Source organism: Rhinolophus sinicus, linkage group LG02 (genome assembly GCF_036562045.2).
Source record: "Rhinolophus sinicus isolate RSC01 linkage group LG02, ASM3656204v1, whole genome shotgun sequence".
Classification (NCBI taxonomy): Eukaryota; Metazoa; Chordata; class Mammalia; order Chiroptera; family Rhinolophidae; genus Rhinolophus; species Rhinolophus sinicus.
Genome location: NC_133752.1, coordinates 174,830,103 through 174,848,943, shown reverse-complemented (window position 1 = coordinate 174,848,943; position 18,841 = coordinate 174,830,103). Strand labels below are relative to the sequence as shown.

The 18,841-nt window shown below is 32.6% G+C and overlaps 2 protein-coding genes across 3 annotated transcripts in view; both read right to left on the bottom strand.

The window, feature by feature from the left end:
- Positions 1-18,841, bottom strand: part of LOC109454232 (NKG2-A/NKG2-B type II integral membrane protein) — an 80,668-nt gene that overhangs the window by 9,342 nt on the left and 52,485 nt on the right. The window lies entirely within an intron of this gene.
- Positions 12,922-16,075, bottom strand: LOC109454230 (NKG2-A/NKG2-B type II integral membrane protein). Its single transcript, XM_074319347.1, has 5 exons — positions 15,509-16,075; positions 15,023-15,118; positions 14,460-14,513; positions 13,784-13,935; positions 12,922-12,942 (listed from the first exon to the last, which is right to left on the bottom strand). The coding sequence occupies exons 1-5, from the start codon at positions 15,693-15,695 to the stop codon at positions 12,922-12,924; spliced, it is 510 nt and encodes a 169-aa protein (XP_074175448.1). The 5' UTR covers positions 15,696-16,075.

Sequence of the window (18,841 nt, the reverse complement as noted above, 5' to 3'; positions counted from 1 at the left end):
AGAGGACTAGCTGGGACTGTGCAGTCCTCCATCTCACTGAGTCACAATCTCCACTGGTTTGACAGCCGGAAGTTGTGGGGACTTCTTGTCCTGACACTGGAACTCTAGGCTAGGGAGCCTGGTGTGTGGCTGGGTCCCCTCACTGCTCAGGAGGGATATCCATAGTTGAGTTTTCTCTCACAATTTTTAACTGCCACATGTAGGTATGACACAAACCATTCCATGTCACTGCCCTCCTACCAGTTTCTACATGGCTTTTTGTGTATATCCTTAGTTATAGGACTTCTGTTCAGCTAGACTTCAAGTATTCTCAATGATTTTGTTCTGTAATTTTAATGTGGTCGTGAAAGGACGCAAGCACAGTATTTAGCTCCTTCACCGTCTTGACTGAAAATTATACTTTTTGGATTATTATTTATCATTTTGACAAGGATGAGCCCAAAAGACATTATTCAAAGTGAAATAAGCTAAACAGAGAAAGATAAATACAGTACTGCATGGTATCATTTATATGGGGAATTAAAAAGAAATCAAATTCATAGAAACAGAGAGTGAATTGTTTCATAGAACAGAGAGAAACAGAAAAGTGATTGTCTGGGACTGGGGGAAGGGAAAAGAGGAGAGGGTGGTAAATGGTATGAACTTTCAGTTATAAGATGAGTAAGTTCTGAGGATCTAATGTATTACATGGTGACTGTAGTCAATTAAACTGTGTTGCATAATTGAAATTTACTAAGAGTAAAACTTACATGTTTTCACACACACAAAAAAAGAAATCACACATTTAAAATATACCAATTGATATGCACCCTCCTGAATAAAAGAAGTGACAGAAGAACAATACGTAATATATTTTTATCCCATTCTTTAAGGGTAACTTTATGAAGCCCTGTGAACAGCATAATTACTTATACATACCGTTTATATTCTAAGTATAATTGCGGTCAGAAAATTATGGGATGAAAGTATGTGGTCTTAAAACATGTGCTTCATTAACGCAAAAGAAATGAAAAGCCATCAAAAACAACTTTGCCTAAGTGAATGATATGCTTGTTCATCAGAAAAAAACGGTTAGCAAAAGTTTTCCTATCTTCAGAGAAAAGGGCTGAATTACTTCAAATTATAAGCTTGATTTTCATGTCATGAGTTTTTAATTTTGTTAACTAATAAAATGTAGAAATTGTTATTGTATGAAGGAGTTAATTTCCATTACAGCATTGGAGAGACAAATAATAATCTGACTGATGTTTTCACTCTTGAACCAGTTGGCTTGCTTAGCTGGGTAAATTAGTCTAAAATGAGTAATCTGGGATGTATTCATTAAAAAGAAAATTATCTAGTGTCAGACATCATGTTTACTGATCGTGTATTTTACTATTCTTTTTCTAGTTATTTTTCTCTCCTGTGCCTTTTCATTCTGAGTCTAAACTATCAGAATTAATAAATATTACTGTATAGTGGAAATATGGCCTTCTAAATTCTGAAACTTATATAGGTAAAGCATTTCCATTTGGTTTGGTCTCTCCACTTCTGATGTACTTAGTACGAAAAACCAATTTTAAATATATTTTATTGTAGACAAGTGCTGAATGTTATAAAGAAACTAGACAAAATTATTAGACATCTTAAGCAGGTTATAAAACAAATATATTGTATACTATATAAATTGTAGGTTTATGTCTTTTAAAAATGAGATATTTTAAAGATAAGATTAGTCTCTAAATTAAATTAAAATTTTGACAATGTCTAACCTGAGAAGATTCAAGTTAAGGAAGTCAGTCTGGTTAAGGCAATTCATTTTTCATTCTTTTGTATTTACCATTGAACAACTGGAAATCTCTATACAGATGAGAGCCTATGATTTTACATAATCAGACCCATATCTTATGGATTTTTCCACCCTCTCATAGAAGAAATTCTAGTTAACCAGGCTCTATTACCATTCATCTTTTGCAATACTCTTTTGTATTTGTTGGTCATTTAAATTTCATGTACTCTGTCTCATTGACCCCCAAAAGAATAAAACACTTTAATTTGCAGAAAGAAGAAAACACACAACACTGATAAAATAAAGAAGTTTAAGTGTCATTCAAAATGTGACATGTGCATACTGAGTATGAGCTAAGTATTCCCAAATAATTATCAATACTTCTATTAAAACTAGTTTATTTGGTATCTTTTGTTTGCTTGTTTCTTTTTTGATTGTGATAATTTAAAGTGTGAAGAGTGTTTAAAGGTATGAAATCTCATGGTGACATGAATACTAAGTCAACTGTTGCTTCTGATTTTATGCCAGAATGTTTTCTTCCCCTCTCTTCTGAGATCCTTCACATCACTCTGCCAACCTTTAATCTATACATGGTAGGAATCGAGTTTTCACAAACACCGAAACGAATGCGATTTCCAGTTGCAATTATACCCAGATGAAAAGTCAGATATTGATCTGCCTTTTTTGTTCATTTTCTGTATTTTACATTTTATTGAATAGTGTCACACTCCCATGTCCTCCTCCAAATAAATATCCAACCAAGCCTATGAATGTACCTTTTTTGGGAATAGAGTCTTTGCAAATGTACTCAAATTAATATGTGGTCATACTGATGTAGGGTGGGCCCTTAATCAATACAACTGATATTCTATAAGAAGAGGGATATTTAGAAGCAAAGACAGACCCCACGGACAACAATGAGATGACAGAGGCAGAGCTTGAAGTAATGTGTCTGTAAGCGAAGGTCTGGAGGCTACACCAAAAGCTCAGAGAAAGGCATGGAACATAGTCTCCCCAAAAGTCTTCAAAGTGAGGACAGCCCTGTTGGCACCTTCATTTCAGACTTCCAGCCTCCAGAAATGTGATAGAATATTTGTTGTTTAAACCAGAAAAAAAAATTGAAACATGTAATATGTTAGAAAGTAAAAAAAAAAAAACAATGCTGCATGAAAACATTTTAAAAAGAGTAAGTGGAAATGGGAGGGCCAATTGTAAGAGGGAACTGAAATTCCATTGGGATTCTTTGGGAATATAGTATTTGGAAAAAGACATGACTTTGGTAAGAAAATTATGACAGCAGATATATGGAGAAGATCATTTGAAATTGAGCAAACAACTAATGAAATTTCCTATTGAAGAACCACTTCTGATTATTTGAGGATCAGCGAGGAGGCTGACATAGCTGGAACAGAGTGAGTGAAGGGAGCAGTGTTAGCTCATGCATTCTCAACAGGGGTGATATCATTGACAAGTGGACAAAAACTGATTTTTGACAGTAGTGAACAAAATCTCACTTCATGTATAAAGTACAGATATACATACAGTATATAAAGAAAAGTGTAATTATTTGTGGTTTTGACTTTTTATGGTGATGAACTGCGAAAGCTTATCTGTGAAAGCTTCTTAGTGGCTGAAGGCTGAGGGAGAAAATGGGGGGAAAAAGGGTTCAGAAACATTGTATTAGAGAATAAGATGCAAGACGTAACAGGACTCAGATCATCCAGGCTTTGTAAGACTCAAGCTTCTTCATATTGAAGCATGGAGAGCCACTCCTACATTTTAAAAGATGAGGATTTGTATGAGTTCTTTGTATCTGTATTTTAGATATTAGCGCAAAACAATGGCAGGTATTGTTTGCAAATATTTTCTGCCATTCCTTTGGCTGCCTCTTTGTTCTGTTGTTGGCTTCTTTTGCTGTGCAGAAGATTTTTAGCTGGATATTTAGCTGGATATCATTTATTTTTGCTTTTACTTTCCTTACCTTTGAGGTCAAATTCATAAAATCCTTTCTAAACCTAAGGTCCATAAATTTAATACCTATTCTTTCTTCTACGCAATTTATTGTTTCAGATCTTATGTTTAGGACTTTGATCCATTTTGTGTTAGTTTTGGTGTGTGGTGACAGATAGCAGTCCAGTTTCATTGTCTTGCAAGTGGATTTCCAATTTTTCCAGCACCATTTATTGCAAAGGTTTTTTTTCCCACCATTGCATGTTTTTGGCTCCTTTGTTGAAAATTATCTGCCCATATATATGTGGGTTTATTTCTGGGTTTTCAATTCTATCCCATTGGTATGTGTGTGTGTTTTTCTGCAATATCCATGCTGTTTTGATTATTTTCACTTTGTAGTATAAATTGAAGCCAAGTAGTGTGATATCTCCAGCCCTGGTTTTTTGTTTTTTGTGTTCTGGTTTTTTTTAGATTGCTTTGGCTATTGAAGCTCTTTTGTGATTTCATACTAATCTGATGATTATTTGTTCTATTTCTTTAAATATTTGCATTGGGATATTGATGGGAATTGCATCAAATCTGTATAGGACATTGGGTAATATGGCAGTTTTAACAATGTTAATTCTTCCAATCCATGAACACAGAATATCTATCCATTTCTTTGTGCCTTCTTCAATTTTTTTTAATAAAGTCTTATAGTTTTCAGTGTATATGTCCTTCAAATCCTTTGTTAAGTTTATTCTAAGATATTATATTCCTTTTGTTGTAATTGCAAGAAATGGTTTCATGCATTTCTTTTCTGAAATTTCATCATTAGTATGTCAGAATGCATGGATTTTTGAACACTAATTTTGTAAACTGCAACTTTATTGTATTTGTTTATTGTTTTCAATACTTTTTCAGTGGAGTCTTTAGGGTTTTCTATATGAAGAATTATGTCATATAGCAACTTTTTATTTCTTGCACAATAATCTTGAGGGCCAATTAACAATGTATTAATCTCAGCTCCAAACTTGTCCTTCATGGCCCTCTCTGAAATAATGGAACTAGATCCTATAACTTTTTCTCCCTTGTTAGCCCGTGTGATGTTATTTTGCCAGAGAAAGGACTCTTGTTCCTGGTTCCATGGTGCTTTCTCTCCATTGGCTCTGTGGTGAGGTTGCAGTTGCACGCATGCAGGAAGTCCTTGGGATATTCACATCTATCAGTTTTGTGGTCAGTCCCAGTCACAGTTCCCTCTTTTCCAACCTCTGCCTGCGGACTCCAGGGCAGCGAGGTCTTCATGCTTGCCAGTCATAGCTTGAGATTCGTCCTCACCAATAACAGCCAGTGGACTGTGGAACAGCTCGATCCAGGGCAACCCAGTGAATGTGTCAGCCATCAGAATGTCTGCAGCCACACTGTGTTCAGTGAAGTCTGAAACCCATCCTGAGGGAGTAAACCTGGCTTCCAAGTCATTCCACCTTTGGGTACTTTTCTTTAAGCCCAGTGTATTCCTTATAATTTTATTTTATCTCTTGTTGGTGGACTATCTCCTCTACAAAAACTTAATAATACTTTAAATCAAATTCCCTCTCTGTTTTGTGTTTTAACTCTGCTATGACTTATACACTATGCCAGCCTGTGTTGTTGAATCCTCATTTTCAACATTCGTTAGTTAGGACAAATCAACTAATATAGAACTATAAATGGAATTATTCACCATATTGAGGACTTAGTAATAACAGCTCTTAATTTTATAACACATGGTTTATTTTAATAAATAGCAAAAGCTTAAGAAACATATAACATGTACTTGGGTATATATTTTAAAAATATAATAAAAATACAGATTTATATATAATTCTACAACACAAGGGTGAAGTGTCACATACACTATGGATTTTAAGTGAATATGATGCATCGATGTAGATTCATTCTCAGTAGCAAATGACCATTTTGGTGAGTGTTGGTGATCATGGTGGAAGCTCTGCATGTGTAGGGATGGGGGAATATAGGAAATCTCAGTACCTACCTTAATTTTGTCGTGACTGTAAAACTGTACTCAAACTTGTACATAAGAAAAAATTATAAGAAAATTATTGTGTTGTTTTTTTAAAAAAATAAGAATATGTTCTTTGCAGATTAGCATTATACCAACTTCAGATACTACAAAGTGTCTGGTGCTTACAAACATATTGTTTTTTTTCTAAACAGGATTCTGAATAAAGCTGGTGTGAGTTAAGCAACACAAATGCACAATTCTTGCTCATCTCTGAAGATATTGAGAACCTGAAATACAGAGAAGAAGATATCACTAACCTGGTAATATACGACCTAATACTTTGATGAATAAATAATTGAATTAGACTAATATTGATGTATCTATATCTGAATAGTTCTTTTATAATTTTGTATGGAAATACTTAAATAATAGTCTTCATATAATGGTTCGCATATTGCTTTTTCTTGCTATGATTAATTACTTCAAGGCATAAAGTATAAAAGTTCTCATGAAACTTACACTTTGGAAGAGAGAGGTGAGCCATTTTTCGACACCATCAAACTTATATTGGTTCTGTTGGAGAGTTCAATCCACGAATGAGAATGCAATATGTTCAAAAAATTCTATGAGAAACAAATTATATGAGACACCAAAAAAAAATGCTTTATACTAATTTGAATTTCTAATGGAATATAAAGTTAATTTTTTGTGTTTTATTCAGTCTTTCCATTTACATTATATACTTACACACTGAACACATTAAGAAAATGTATTATTAATACTGAAGAGGGAATTTGACACAAATAATTTCAAGGCTGCGACAAGTTACCAAAGACTAACAATAACTTGTGAATTATTTTCGGAGAAGCTCCTAGAAATTCAAGTAAGAATGGACTAAATTTGTAGTCATCTTTCCTAGGACTGCTCTCATGTGACCCCGACTGCTCCCATGTCACCTCAGCTCAGTGAGTAAGAACTCTTGTTTTTGCAATTTGGAGAAGGCTGCCAAAATCAAAGATGTTGTTTCCACAGAGGCAGACTTGATTAGCACTGGGGGAGGGGTGATAAATTGCCCACTATTTTTTCAGTTTAAAGTGCTGAATTCACAAGGTTGAAAAGAGCAAAACCCACCCTTTTTGTAGTCTGAGCTTTTAGTCTCCTTTGTGTCCAGCGCAGTAGTAGCCAAAAATACAATAGAGAGAAAATAAAAGGAGGAGTTCACTAGAAGAGAAGACATTAGCTCTCTACACATTTTTGGCTGATGAAACAAAAGTGTACTTGTGTAGAGGAGATAAAGGTGACTCTAGTAAAAATAAAAGGCAATGTGGACTTGAAAACTAATTGCAAATTTATGACGACTGCCTCTTACACACATACACACACAAGTACAAATAACAGACTATGGAAATCCTATTGACTGGAGGTATTTGAATACTTTAAAAATATATAATCATTGGTTGTCAACCGAGGTATGCATACACAAGGGGAATCCCTAGGAAGCCAGGCTAAAAACAAAAATAAACAAGTAGAATTTTAAAAACTGAGAAGAGATAGAAGCAAGTAAACTCTAAACAGAATATTCTGCATTAAAGTTTCACAAATCACAAAAAATAATAAATGAAACAGAATCCAAGTTTACTACACAATATTATCAAAAATATGTAATTGCAAATGATTGGAAAGCATACAAAAACGATTTTTATATACAAGGAAAAGAGTGAAAAGAATCTTTTATTGAGATAAGTTGTTAGGATTATTATAAAAAATATTTTAGAATAATCACTTTAAATATCTGTTCAAATAATTATATTTGAATATGAGGCAGTGATAAACCATGTGCCAAATACAGAAAGAAAAAGCACATAAATGAATGAAATAGAAAGTGTGAATTGGAAAGTACTACCTGCAATGAAAATTTACTAAATGTACATAAAATTTGAGACACAGGGAGAATTAATGAAATTGAAGATGGTGTTTAAAAAATTATTTATCCCAAAAAACAGAAAGAAAAAAGAGAAAAAGAAGCAGATATTCAGAGACTTTTGGAGCAGTATCAAGAAAACTAACATAGGTGTAAATGTACACTGAGTATAAGAAGAGAGATAGGGACAGACAAACAATTTTGAGACATAATGAATAAACAACTTTTTATATTTAATTTTAAAATTATGGTAGGCATATGCAATGCAGCAAATTCAAATAGATTCAGTAGGTAGAAATCTACTTCTCAAAATATTATAATCAAATGACTGAAAAACATTGAAGTTGCAAGGAAATAATCACAAGGAAAATGCGGGAGCATGATGTACCTTAGGTCAGTGGAAAATTAGGAAATGGGTGAGATATTTCCCTCCTCCAGCAACCCATGGACCACAATATCTCACCCAGAATCCACATTTGTTCTGCACCTTATTCCAGACGAGGGAGATGAGTAGCCAATAGAGGTATATAGAAAATCTCTGTCTTGTCTCAATTTTGCTGTAAACCTAAACTACTCTAAGAAAATCAAGTCTGTGTTTATTTGTTTTTAATTGTTAATGGTAAATTTTATCTTAAGTGTTTATACCACAATATAAAATGTAAAATAGAGAGCAAAAAAATTGTACAAAGAGGTAATCTTGAAATAAGAAAAAGTTACCCATTACTTATAGGAAATAACACAATGATTAATAGATGAGTTCTTATCAGAAAAAAAAATAGAACAGTGACATATTCAAAGAGCAAAAAGTACAGGGGTGGGTGGGGAGAAACACAACGAAAACTGTGAAACAAGAATTCTTAATTTAGCAAAACAGATCTTCAAAAAAGAAGTTGCAATAAGCACCTTACAAAATACACAAAAACAAAACAGAGAATTCTTGTTTGCAGACATTCCCTCCAAAAATGTCCTTCAGGCTAAAAGTAAATGATACTAGACGGTAATTCAGAGCCATAGGAAGGAAGAGCAGTAGAAATAGTAAATATGTGGGTAAACTTAAGCATCTGTGTTTCTGTTCTTATGATTACTTTAAAAAATGGCATTATTTAAGGCAATAATTATGACATTGTATAGTTGGGTCTATTTGGATGTAACTCTGTGATGGAACCTTGTTTAGGGGTGGAGGGAAAAAACCTTATTTGTTAGCATTTGATTATTTTTGTGGTGCAAAAATCCCTAGAATGATTCACTTAGAGTAATCCTTGTGTAAATCATGAATGCCAGGTCACAAACGATGTGCATTATTGTTTGTTCACAAACCAGTCCTGCCTGACTCAGTACAATATTGTTACAAGAAATAGTAAGACCCCAACAGATGGGAGAGGAAACAAAGCTATATTGGTGCTAAGTTTCTATATTTCACTGGAATTTAGTCAGTATTAACTTGAAGTAGGCAGTGATGAGCTAAAAACATTTGTCTAATATCTACAGCAACTACTAAGAAAATAAAAAATATACCCAAACCATCAACATAAGAATAAAATGGAACGCTATAATAATATGTGTATAGACAAAAGATGTCAGGAAATATTGAAGAAAAACCTAAAGACATGGAAATAGAACAAAGAACAAAACAGCAGACCTTAATCCAACTAAATTAAATGTGAATAAAATAAACATTTTAGTCAAAAGACAGAAATTGTCATACTGGGGAAAATGTAAGATCCATCTATATGCAGTCTATCATGAATGTACTTTATAGGCAAAGCCACAAAAAATGAAAGTAAAAGGGTGAAAATGACATACCCTGTAATCTGTAAACATAAGAGAGCTGAACTGGCCATTCTAATATGAGACAAAATAGCTGTTAAAACATGAAATATTATTAGAAATAAAAACATACAGTTCAAAATGTTAATGGTGTCATTACAAGAAGAACATAAAACAATTATAAACATGTGACCACTTAACAACAGAACTCTCAAACACATGAGTACAAACTGACAAAATTAAAAGGAGATATAAATAATTCAATGATTATAGTTGGACATTTAAAAGCTCCAATGTCATTCCAACCACAAAGAGGTATCACTTCACACCTGTTAGAATGACTATTATCAACAACATTAGCAATATCAAGTATTGGAGAGGCCGTGGAGAAAAAGGAACCCTCATACACTTGTTGGGAATGCAGATTGGTGCAGTTGCAATGGGAGGCAATGTGGAAGTTCCTCAAAAAGTTAAGAATAGAATTACCATATGACCCAACAATCCCTCTCCTGGATATATACCCAAAAAACCTTAGAACATTTATCCATAAAGATATATGTGCTCTGAATTTCATTGCAGCTTTATTTATGCTAGCCAAGAGATGGAAACAACCAAAGTTTCCTTCGATAGATGATTGGATAAAGAAGTTGTGGTATATATATGCAATGGAATACTATTCTGCCATAAGAAAAGATAAAATAGTATTATTTGCAACAGCATGGATGGAACTTGAGATTATTATGCTGAGCAAAATAAGTCAGACAGAAAAAGTCGAGAACAATATTTCTTCACTGATATGTGTGATATTAAACTGAAAGGAACAATAGAACAAGACAAACAAATAAAGAAACAAAGACTCATAGACACACATAACAGCTAAGTGGTTACCAGAGGGTAAAAGGGGAGTGTGGATGGCAGAAGAGGTAAAAGGGGTCAAATATATGGTGAAGGAAAGAGAGCTGCTCCTGGTAGTGAACACACAATGTGATATATAGATGATGTATTTACAGAATTGTACACCTGAAACCTATGTAACTTTACTAACCATTGCCACCTCAACAAATTTTATTTTGAAACAAGGAATTTATTGAGTGCCAATGGAAAAAAATAGCTCCAATGTCACTCCAATATATTTAATGAAAATGTTACAAAAGATATAAAACTGACAAATAAGTACATGAAAAGATTCTCAAGACCATTAGTTTTAAATAATTAAATTAAAACTGCTACAGATCAGACTTCTTATTCTGGTAACACGAAGGTGGACATTCTTTATTTCTCCCACTAATTACAGCAAAACTGTGATGAGAATGATGAGAGAGCTGGGAACTCAGGACCTAATGAAACAGATGGCAGTTAGCTCCCTGGAATTACTTTTTACCTCATTTATCCCAGACTGGACGCTGGAAGGCCAGCAAACCACAAACACCCAACGGCAGACAAAAGTCCCAGGAAAAGCCTTTTCTCTCCAGTCAAAGGTAACCATGAAAGCAGCAGGCTAGAAAGACAGGAAACCTTTAGATGCTAACTGCCTTATTCTAACCAAAAAGCATAGAAAAGTGCAGCGAAAGTAAAACTAAGGAATGAAGGAGAAATCAAGACATTTTCAGATAAAGACAAACTAAGAAAACATGTCACCATCAGGCCCTCTGTAATATAATAGTGAAAGGGAAGTATCTAGCAGGAATTAAATGATGAAAGAGGGCTCTTGGATCATCAGAAAGGAAAATAAAACAAGAATAAAAATCTTACTAGATATATAGACTACCCATCTCCTCTTTTGTTATCTAAATTGTTTGATAGTTGAGGCAAAATTATACATTGAAGCAAATTATAACATTCTGCCACGTGAATCTATATGTATATGGATAAAATATTTAAGGCAATTATATTATAAATGGACACAATAAAGGGACAAAAAAGGAGATAAGGTTTCTCCATGTTACTCAAACTGCTGCAGACTGTGCAGACTGTGATTTACATACAGTAGTGCCCCCTTATCTATGGTTTCAGTTACCTGCTCTTTCAGATACCCACGGCCAACCAGTTTCCAAAAGTATTAAAAGGAAAATTCCAAAATTTAAAAATTCAAGTTTAAGTTGTGCGTAGTTCTAAGTATCGTGATGAAACTACTCCTGCCCCACTCCCTTCTGCCCAGGATATGAATCATTCCTTTGTCCAGCGTACCTACACTGTATATGCTCCCATTCCTTAATGTTAGTCGCATGTAGCTCTTGTTTATCAGATCAACTGTTGCGGGATCTTAGTGCTTGTGTTCAAGTCACCTTTATTTTACTTAGTAATGTTCCCAAAGCATGAGACCAGTGGTAGCGATCGAATATGCCAAAGAGAGGCTGTAAAGTAATTCCTGTACTTAAAAACATGAAAGTTCTTGATTTGATAAAGACAAAAAAAATTGCTGCAAAAACCGCTAAACTCTGCCATAAAAAATACCACTCCATCCATGAAATTATTGAGGAAAAAGAAATCTGTGCTAGTTTTGCTGTCGTACCTCAAAGTGGGTGGATGTAGTAAAATGAGATATTTTAATAGAGAAATGAGAGAGCCCACATGTACGTAACTTTTATTGTAATATATTTTTATAATTGTTCCATTTTATTATTACTTACTGCTCTTAATCTCTCACTCTGCGTAATTTATAAATTAAACATTATCATATGTACTTATGTACAAGAAAAACCATTGTATATATAAAGTTCAGAACTATCAGTGATTTCAGGCATCCACTGGGGTCTTGGAACATACTCCCCACAGATAAAAGAACTACTCTGTGTATGTTTATGTATATACACGTAATATTATATATATTATCATGTATACAAAGATATATATAATACCTACTATCTATATAAAGTATATCATCTCATGTATATATATAAAATTATACATGCATATACAGATATTTATGAAAAAATAATCTTTGCTATAAATTATGATCCATCAAATAGATAATAATAATAAAGGAAAACAATGAAGCCTAGAGAGTAATGTAGGAATTTATCTTCACAAACCTTGACTGATTTCACAAGTATGTCCAAAATGATCACTAACACCCAAAATGATATAGTAGACTCTGCTAACGTTAATACTCTCTCGTCAATAAAAGACTCCAATATGAGAATAAAAATGTAAGTTACATGGTCACAAAACCTACTTGTATCTCGTAAATTCAAAAAACAGCTTATATCTAAAATACAACAAGAACTGCGAGGAAGGAAACTATCAGACAATATATAGGAGAAATGGGCAAGACACATGGCAGGTTCTTGTCATTCTCACAGAAGAGAATGTCATGATTAGTAGCCCAGAAGGATGTTTTCAAACTAATAGTAATCAGGAAAATGCCTATTAGTGTCATCATGATACTTTCCTATAAAGATAAAAAATTATAACATTAAATTCCTGATAGTACTATTTTAAATCAAACAACTATTTGGTAAAATGTGTATTTACTCAATAAACCAAAAAAAAAGGATGGAATCATTTAATAAATTTGACATACACATATATTTATGGTCCCACAGTTTTATTCTGAGAAATAGAAGACATTATATTATAATTACACCTATGTGCAATTATAATATAATTTTATCTATAAACTATTATAAATATTGTATTTATATTACATAAAAACAATATATTCTACATAACATGTATGTATGATGCATTAATTCTAAATATATTGTAATATTTGGAAAAAAGATGTACACGAGGATTTTCATAAAATATTATCTATAATACCCACATTAAAACAACTGTATTCTGAATGGTGTAGATTAAAAATGTCACGTACATGTAATACAAGAACAAAAATTAACTACAGGTAAATGCAACAGTGTGGATGAATTGCAAAAATGTCATATGGGAATGAAAGGAGACACATAAAATGCATCCTGAATGCTCCCTGTTACATGAAGCTCAAATTTAAGCAAAGATAATTTGGAGTATTAAAAATTCAAATAGTGATTAAGTATGGGGAGGGAAAGTTGAGAGAATACACAGGAGTGAGCTATTGTGGACTGGAAACTTCCTTTTCATGATCTGATTGGTAATGACATGGGTCTTTCCAATTTACAAACAATCTGCACAACCGTGATGTTTAGTTGATCTTACAGCAAAATTAAATAGCAAGTCTTATTTTAGACAAAAGGTATGTATACAAGCATGGTTGTCTATGGAAAGTAAGAACTGGAAATTATTAAATGTGCATTGATGACATGAAGTATGAAAAAAGATTAAAGGCTTAAACAAGAGAATATTAACAGACTTTAAAAAAACTACAAATATATATAAAAATATTAATGAATACTACAAATCTAATGCAGACCAAAATAATACTTTAATAAAATGTTGGAAACATTTAAAATCTTACCATTTCTTCTTTATTATCTATATATAACAGATTAGAGTTCTTGGAAGCACAGGCCATCTGACTCTCAGTCCTTGTTTTTCTTTCAGTGCTGATGTAATAGCAGTTGTTGGAATATGTAAACCACTCCTTTGGACAACCACCACGATGATATGCTGAAGAAATTATTATGAAAAAAATAATTGAATTAAAAAATAAAAGTAAATATACATATTTGCATAACTACAAACTTATATGTGCATAACATTTCTATGCACCCTCACTGGCTGGTACATGTAAAATAAAATACAATCACACACACTCGCAAAGAAGGGTCAGCCTCTCACCTCCTAATTTGTGTATCCAAATCACAAAAACACACAAACATAAATATCCATTCTAACACATATCATGAAAGTCAATGACAAAACTAATTTTAGAAAACAAAATTATTTGTCTCATAGCATAGCAGGATAAATATAAGCCAATCGGCAACAATGGGTATGGTGATTTAAAATGAACATTTCTTCATATCGTTCTATAAGAAGACGCATTCTCCTAAAATTAGTATTTATGGACATTTATTGCCCAATGGTATAATTTATATATTCCAAAAAAACGTAATATTTTTTTGCATATCCTGAGTTACATACAAACTATAAACTGTATTAACATCAGAACTTTGAAAATTATTATTTACCTTTCTGGGTCCCTGTTGTGACGGGGTAATTATTATGCTCTAATTTTTCAGTAGCTAGAAAAAAGGATGAATTCTTATCAAAAAATTAATATTGATCTGCATAAATCATAATACTTTTTGTTTCTTACTTTGACATTTGGTATAATGTTTAGGATTAGAATAATCTGAAATAAAATTGATTTTACAAGAAAAATTAATGAATTAATGAACAGTTAAGGAAATATATTTCAAAAGCCTAAAGGATCAAATTCCACTACAGTATTTGATTTAATCAATCTCAAGAATTAGTTTGTATTTCTCAGTAAGGTCTTTTAGCCTTCTAAAGCATGTCTTTGAGTTATAAAATCAGAATTTATATGTATATATGTACATGTATTTGTAAAATGCTCTCTGCAATCATTCTGATATTTAATCTTCAAAATTCATCAGCCCATTCACATTTACTCTAACTGCATATGCTAAAATTAGAGGCATAGTCCATAATATTATGAAATATTTAGAGGCACTGGCAATCAATCATTAAAGAGAAAAGTTCCCTTATAATTTTTCAAATGTTTACTTACAGGTTTTAACAGTTATTGCTACCACAGTGGACAATAAGACAACACTGATGATTCCCAGAATCTTAGCAAAGAGCTTCTCTGGAGGTGATGGAAAATCTACAAGGAGAGAAAGGGAAATACTGAGGAATGAGATGGAAACAGTTGTTTAGCTAGTTTGCACACAGGGAACCTTCCTTCACAGGGAATCATATACATAAACTTGGATTCCAGACCCATAACTGCCATTGCAATCTTCCTCTCAGAATGTACCATTGCATTGTCAGGAAATACAATGTTCCATGAGCTGTTGGTCAAAGACTACACATTACAATGATGCCTGAGTAAATTTGGTCCTCAGATTTCACATTAGACTGTATTCCAACTGCAAGCTCTGATCCCCACAAATAAAAAGTGTTTCTCCACATATTCCCTACTGTTTCCCCACAACTCTGCACCTCAACTGCACGTCCCAGAGCAGTTATACTGTGCATCTAGTAAATATTTTACCTTTGCAGTGGTAGTTCTTGTCATTCCCTTGAAGATCGTGGGGAGAATTTTGAAGATTTAATTCTGCATAGGTTATTTCCTGCTCTGTTACTGAAATGGAACTCTTAGTGCCCTTAGGTTTTACTTGCTGTCTCCTGGAGTCCTTAGCCCAATTCAGTTCTGCATAGGTTACTCTTTCGTTATTCATCTCTGCAGTGAGTGGTGTCCGAGACTGTGCTCTAAGGTAAAGGTACTGAAGAATGAATGGTATTAATATATGCAATGACGAGATCCCTTACAGTAAAAGTGGGTGGGGTAGAGGGTGAGCTAGGCTGATTTTTCCACTAGAAGAATCTAACGGTCTTGTTTTAAATGCATTAGAGCTTTAAATAACTGTCTCATGGTTAAATACATTTTTAAGATATTCTGTATTTGACAATATATTTTTGGTCAGTGCAATGAAAAATGATAAATTAGTGAGGAATAAAGAAGTTCATAAATAATAATAGTCTCAATTTAAGTCAGATTACAGAGAAATGTTTTTAACACCATTAGAAAGTGTATTGAAAATTAAAATTCTGTATTAAAAATGACTCACAACATTATTTATGATAATTTTGAAATACAGTAAGGTTAAAGACTGAGTGCTCAAAGATAGCAAATTAGTAGTGTTGGCATATATAGTAATTCCCTGCACTAAATTAATTTCACTTAGTGACTTACAGTTATTTAGCAAAGGGAATGAGTTGTTATCAAATGATCTTTTATTTTGAATGATTGTGAAGTTATGAGAAATTATTACAAATTCAAAGAAATATTTCACATGTTGAAAAATGTTACAGACACAGTAAATTTATTCAAAACCTAAAAAATATTGACAACAAAATGTTTTAAATACTTATGTAACAGAATAAATCGATATTGATTTAATTGTAAAGATATAATACTATAAAATGATAAATACATATGTAGATAATTTATAGAAGAACTATGTTGTTTTAAACTTCCAAAAAGTTCCTATGACTTTCAAAGTCAATGAGGGTAGCTTTAGTTTTGTAAGCAAAGTAATTAATCAAATCAAATAATTTAATAATTCAGTCAATGGCTCTGTGGTCAGTGAGTTCTAGAATTAAATCTGACTCGAAATTTATAATATATGTCCTTTAAATATTTACTTAGCGTCTAGCAACCTACATTACTAATGGAAAGTGGGAATAGAAACATGTAGATACAATGCATGTAAAACACTTGATATTCAATCTGGCTTTTATAAACTCTCATCAATATGTTAGTTATGCTAATTATTATTTTAACATATTTAACATGTTATTGTTTCTTATTTATGTCAGACTCTGAAACATAATTCATTAGACAAGCATTTCTTTATCAGTGTGATGTCACAACTTGTAATGTTTCCTTTAATTTTTTAAATCTTTTCATTGTTTATAATTAAGCTTAAATTAGCTTTTTACAGGAACTACCTCCTCTTAATTTTTACTAAAAGCCAACTGCTTTTATTTAATCTAAGTGTATGTAGAATTATGTTTAACCTTCACAATTCAAAGAATTCATTTTAAGAATCTGTTTTTGAAGGCTGGTTTAAACATCAAATATAGCATATAATTATATCTTTATTAATTACAAAAATCCAAAAATAACCGTTCCTTCTCATGATTCCTCTGGGATTTTACCCTAAATGTTTTTATGTTCAAACCCATTTATGCATGTGTATGTACACTTGAGTAATTCTCCATAGGCAAGAACTTAAGAAGTTTAAGGAAATGTTTTACCCTGAATTACTTAAATAAAGATAGCAATATTATTTTTTATTAGCTTATTAATAAGTTGCATCACATCTAGCATCTGTAATCTCCCACTACATAGGATGGGCCAGTAGAGAGACAGGAGAGTAGAGACACATACCTTCTTTAGGCCAGAAAGGTGAGCATCTTCAGTGGGAGACCACGTTACTCTTGTAAACAAACAATATCTGTGGTCTTCACAGGCTGCCCAGTGAAAGCTCAGAGTGAAGCAAGAGTGGAAAAAGCAGATTTCTCATTAATGTGTCACTTAAAGTTTGAACAGGAAATCCTTACTCTTGGGGTATTTTGAAGACTGTTTATCTCTTCACACACCAGAATATAGATACTTTGGGTTGGTAGTGTGTCATTTAGTTTGCCCATTGTCAAGTGCCGCTGATAAATTATTTTCTTATTTTAAAAGATTTCTGGGGACAAAAGTCTTGACCACATATGCAGTTAACTTGCTTCCATCTTAATCACAAACACTGACAACTTAGGCCTTATTAAGAGTATCTTAGATGTTTAAATTCTGCTCTTAGGGTTGCTAAATTCTGGCATTACATAGTTTTCCATATGCTCTCAATATGAAAAAATATTAAACTATATGACCAAGGCAGAGATAGAAATATTATATAACTACTAATTATATTTTTTGTTGGTTCATCTTCCAGTCATAACTATCTGTATCTTAATAGAAATATTTGTTGTAAATGACAAAAGTCGAAGTCTTACTATGTAGGAGTAAAACAAATTAGTTCAAGTTTTTTCCCGTACCAAAAACTGGGAAGAGCAGTTTTTGGTAAACATTTATTTATTTAGTTAGTTTTCAATTACAGTTGACATTCAATATTATATTAGTTACAGGTGTACAGGTTAGTGGTTAGACATTTATGTAAGTTACTCAGTGATCCCCCAATAATGGTACACCCTTGACATCATACATAGTTATTACAATATTATTTACTGTATTGCTTGCTGTACTCTACATCCCTGTGACTAGTTTGTAACTGCCAATTTGTAGTTCCTAATCCCTTTATCTTTTTTACCAACCCCCACCCACAACACCTCTCTTCAGGCAAACATCAGTTCATTCCCTGTATCGATGAGATTTTCTGGATTTCTTTGTTTGTTTGTTTATTTGTTTTTTAGATTCCACATGTAAGTGAAATCATATGGTATTTGTCTTTCTCTGACTTAACTGAAAAATAGTGGACTTTCAGAACACAATTAAATGATACATGAGCAATAAAAGAAACTAAACTTACAGCATATTGGTTTGATTCACATATATTCTGAAATGATTACCACTATAGGTTCAGCTAACATCCACCTTTTCATATAGGTACGTTAAAAAAAAAATAAAGATGAAAAGAGTAAAGAAAAATGATTATCCTCGTGATGAGAACTAAGGATTTAATCTCTTCACAACTTTAATATACAATAGTTTCCTGTTATCCTCTGCTGTACTTTTCATGGTTTCAGTTAAAAATGATCAACCGCAGTCCCAAAGTATTAACTGAAAAATGCTAGAAATAATTTGTTTTAAATTGTG

What these genes read in the sequence shown, in the direction of transcription:
- LOC109454230 (XM_074319347.1), bottom strand. Translation starts at nt 15,695, where the DNA reads ATGAATAACGAAAGAGTAACCTATGCAGAACTGAATTGGGCTAAGGAC. An exon ending in AGCAATAACTGTTAAAACCT is followed by an intron (nt 14,514 to 15,022) that starts GTAAGTAAACAT and finishes CCTTTTTTCTAG; the next exon opens with CTACTGAAAAATTAGAGCAT. An exon ending in CACAACAGGGACCCAGAAAG is followed by an intron (nt 13,936 to 14,459) that starts GTAAATAATAAT and finishes TAATTTCTTCAG; the next exon opens with CATATCATCGTGGTGGTTGT.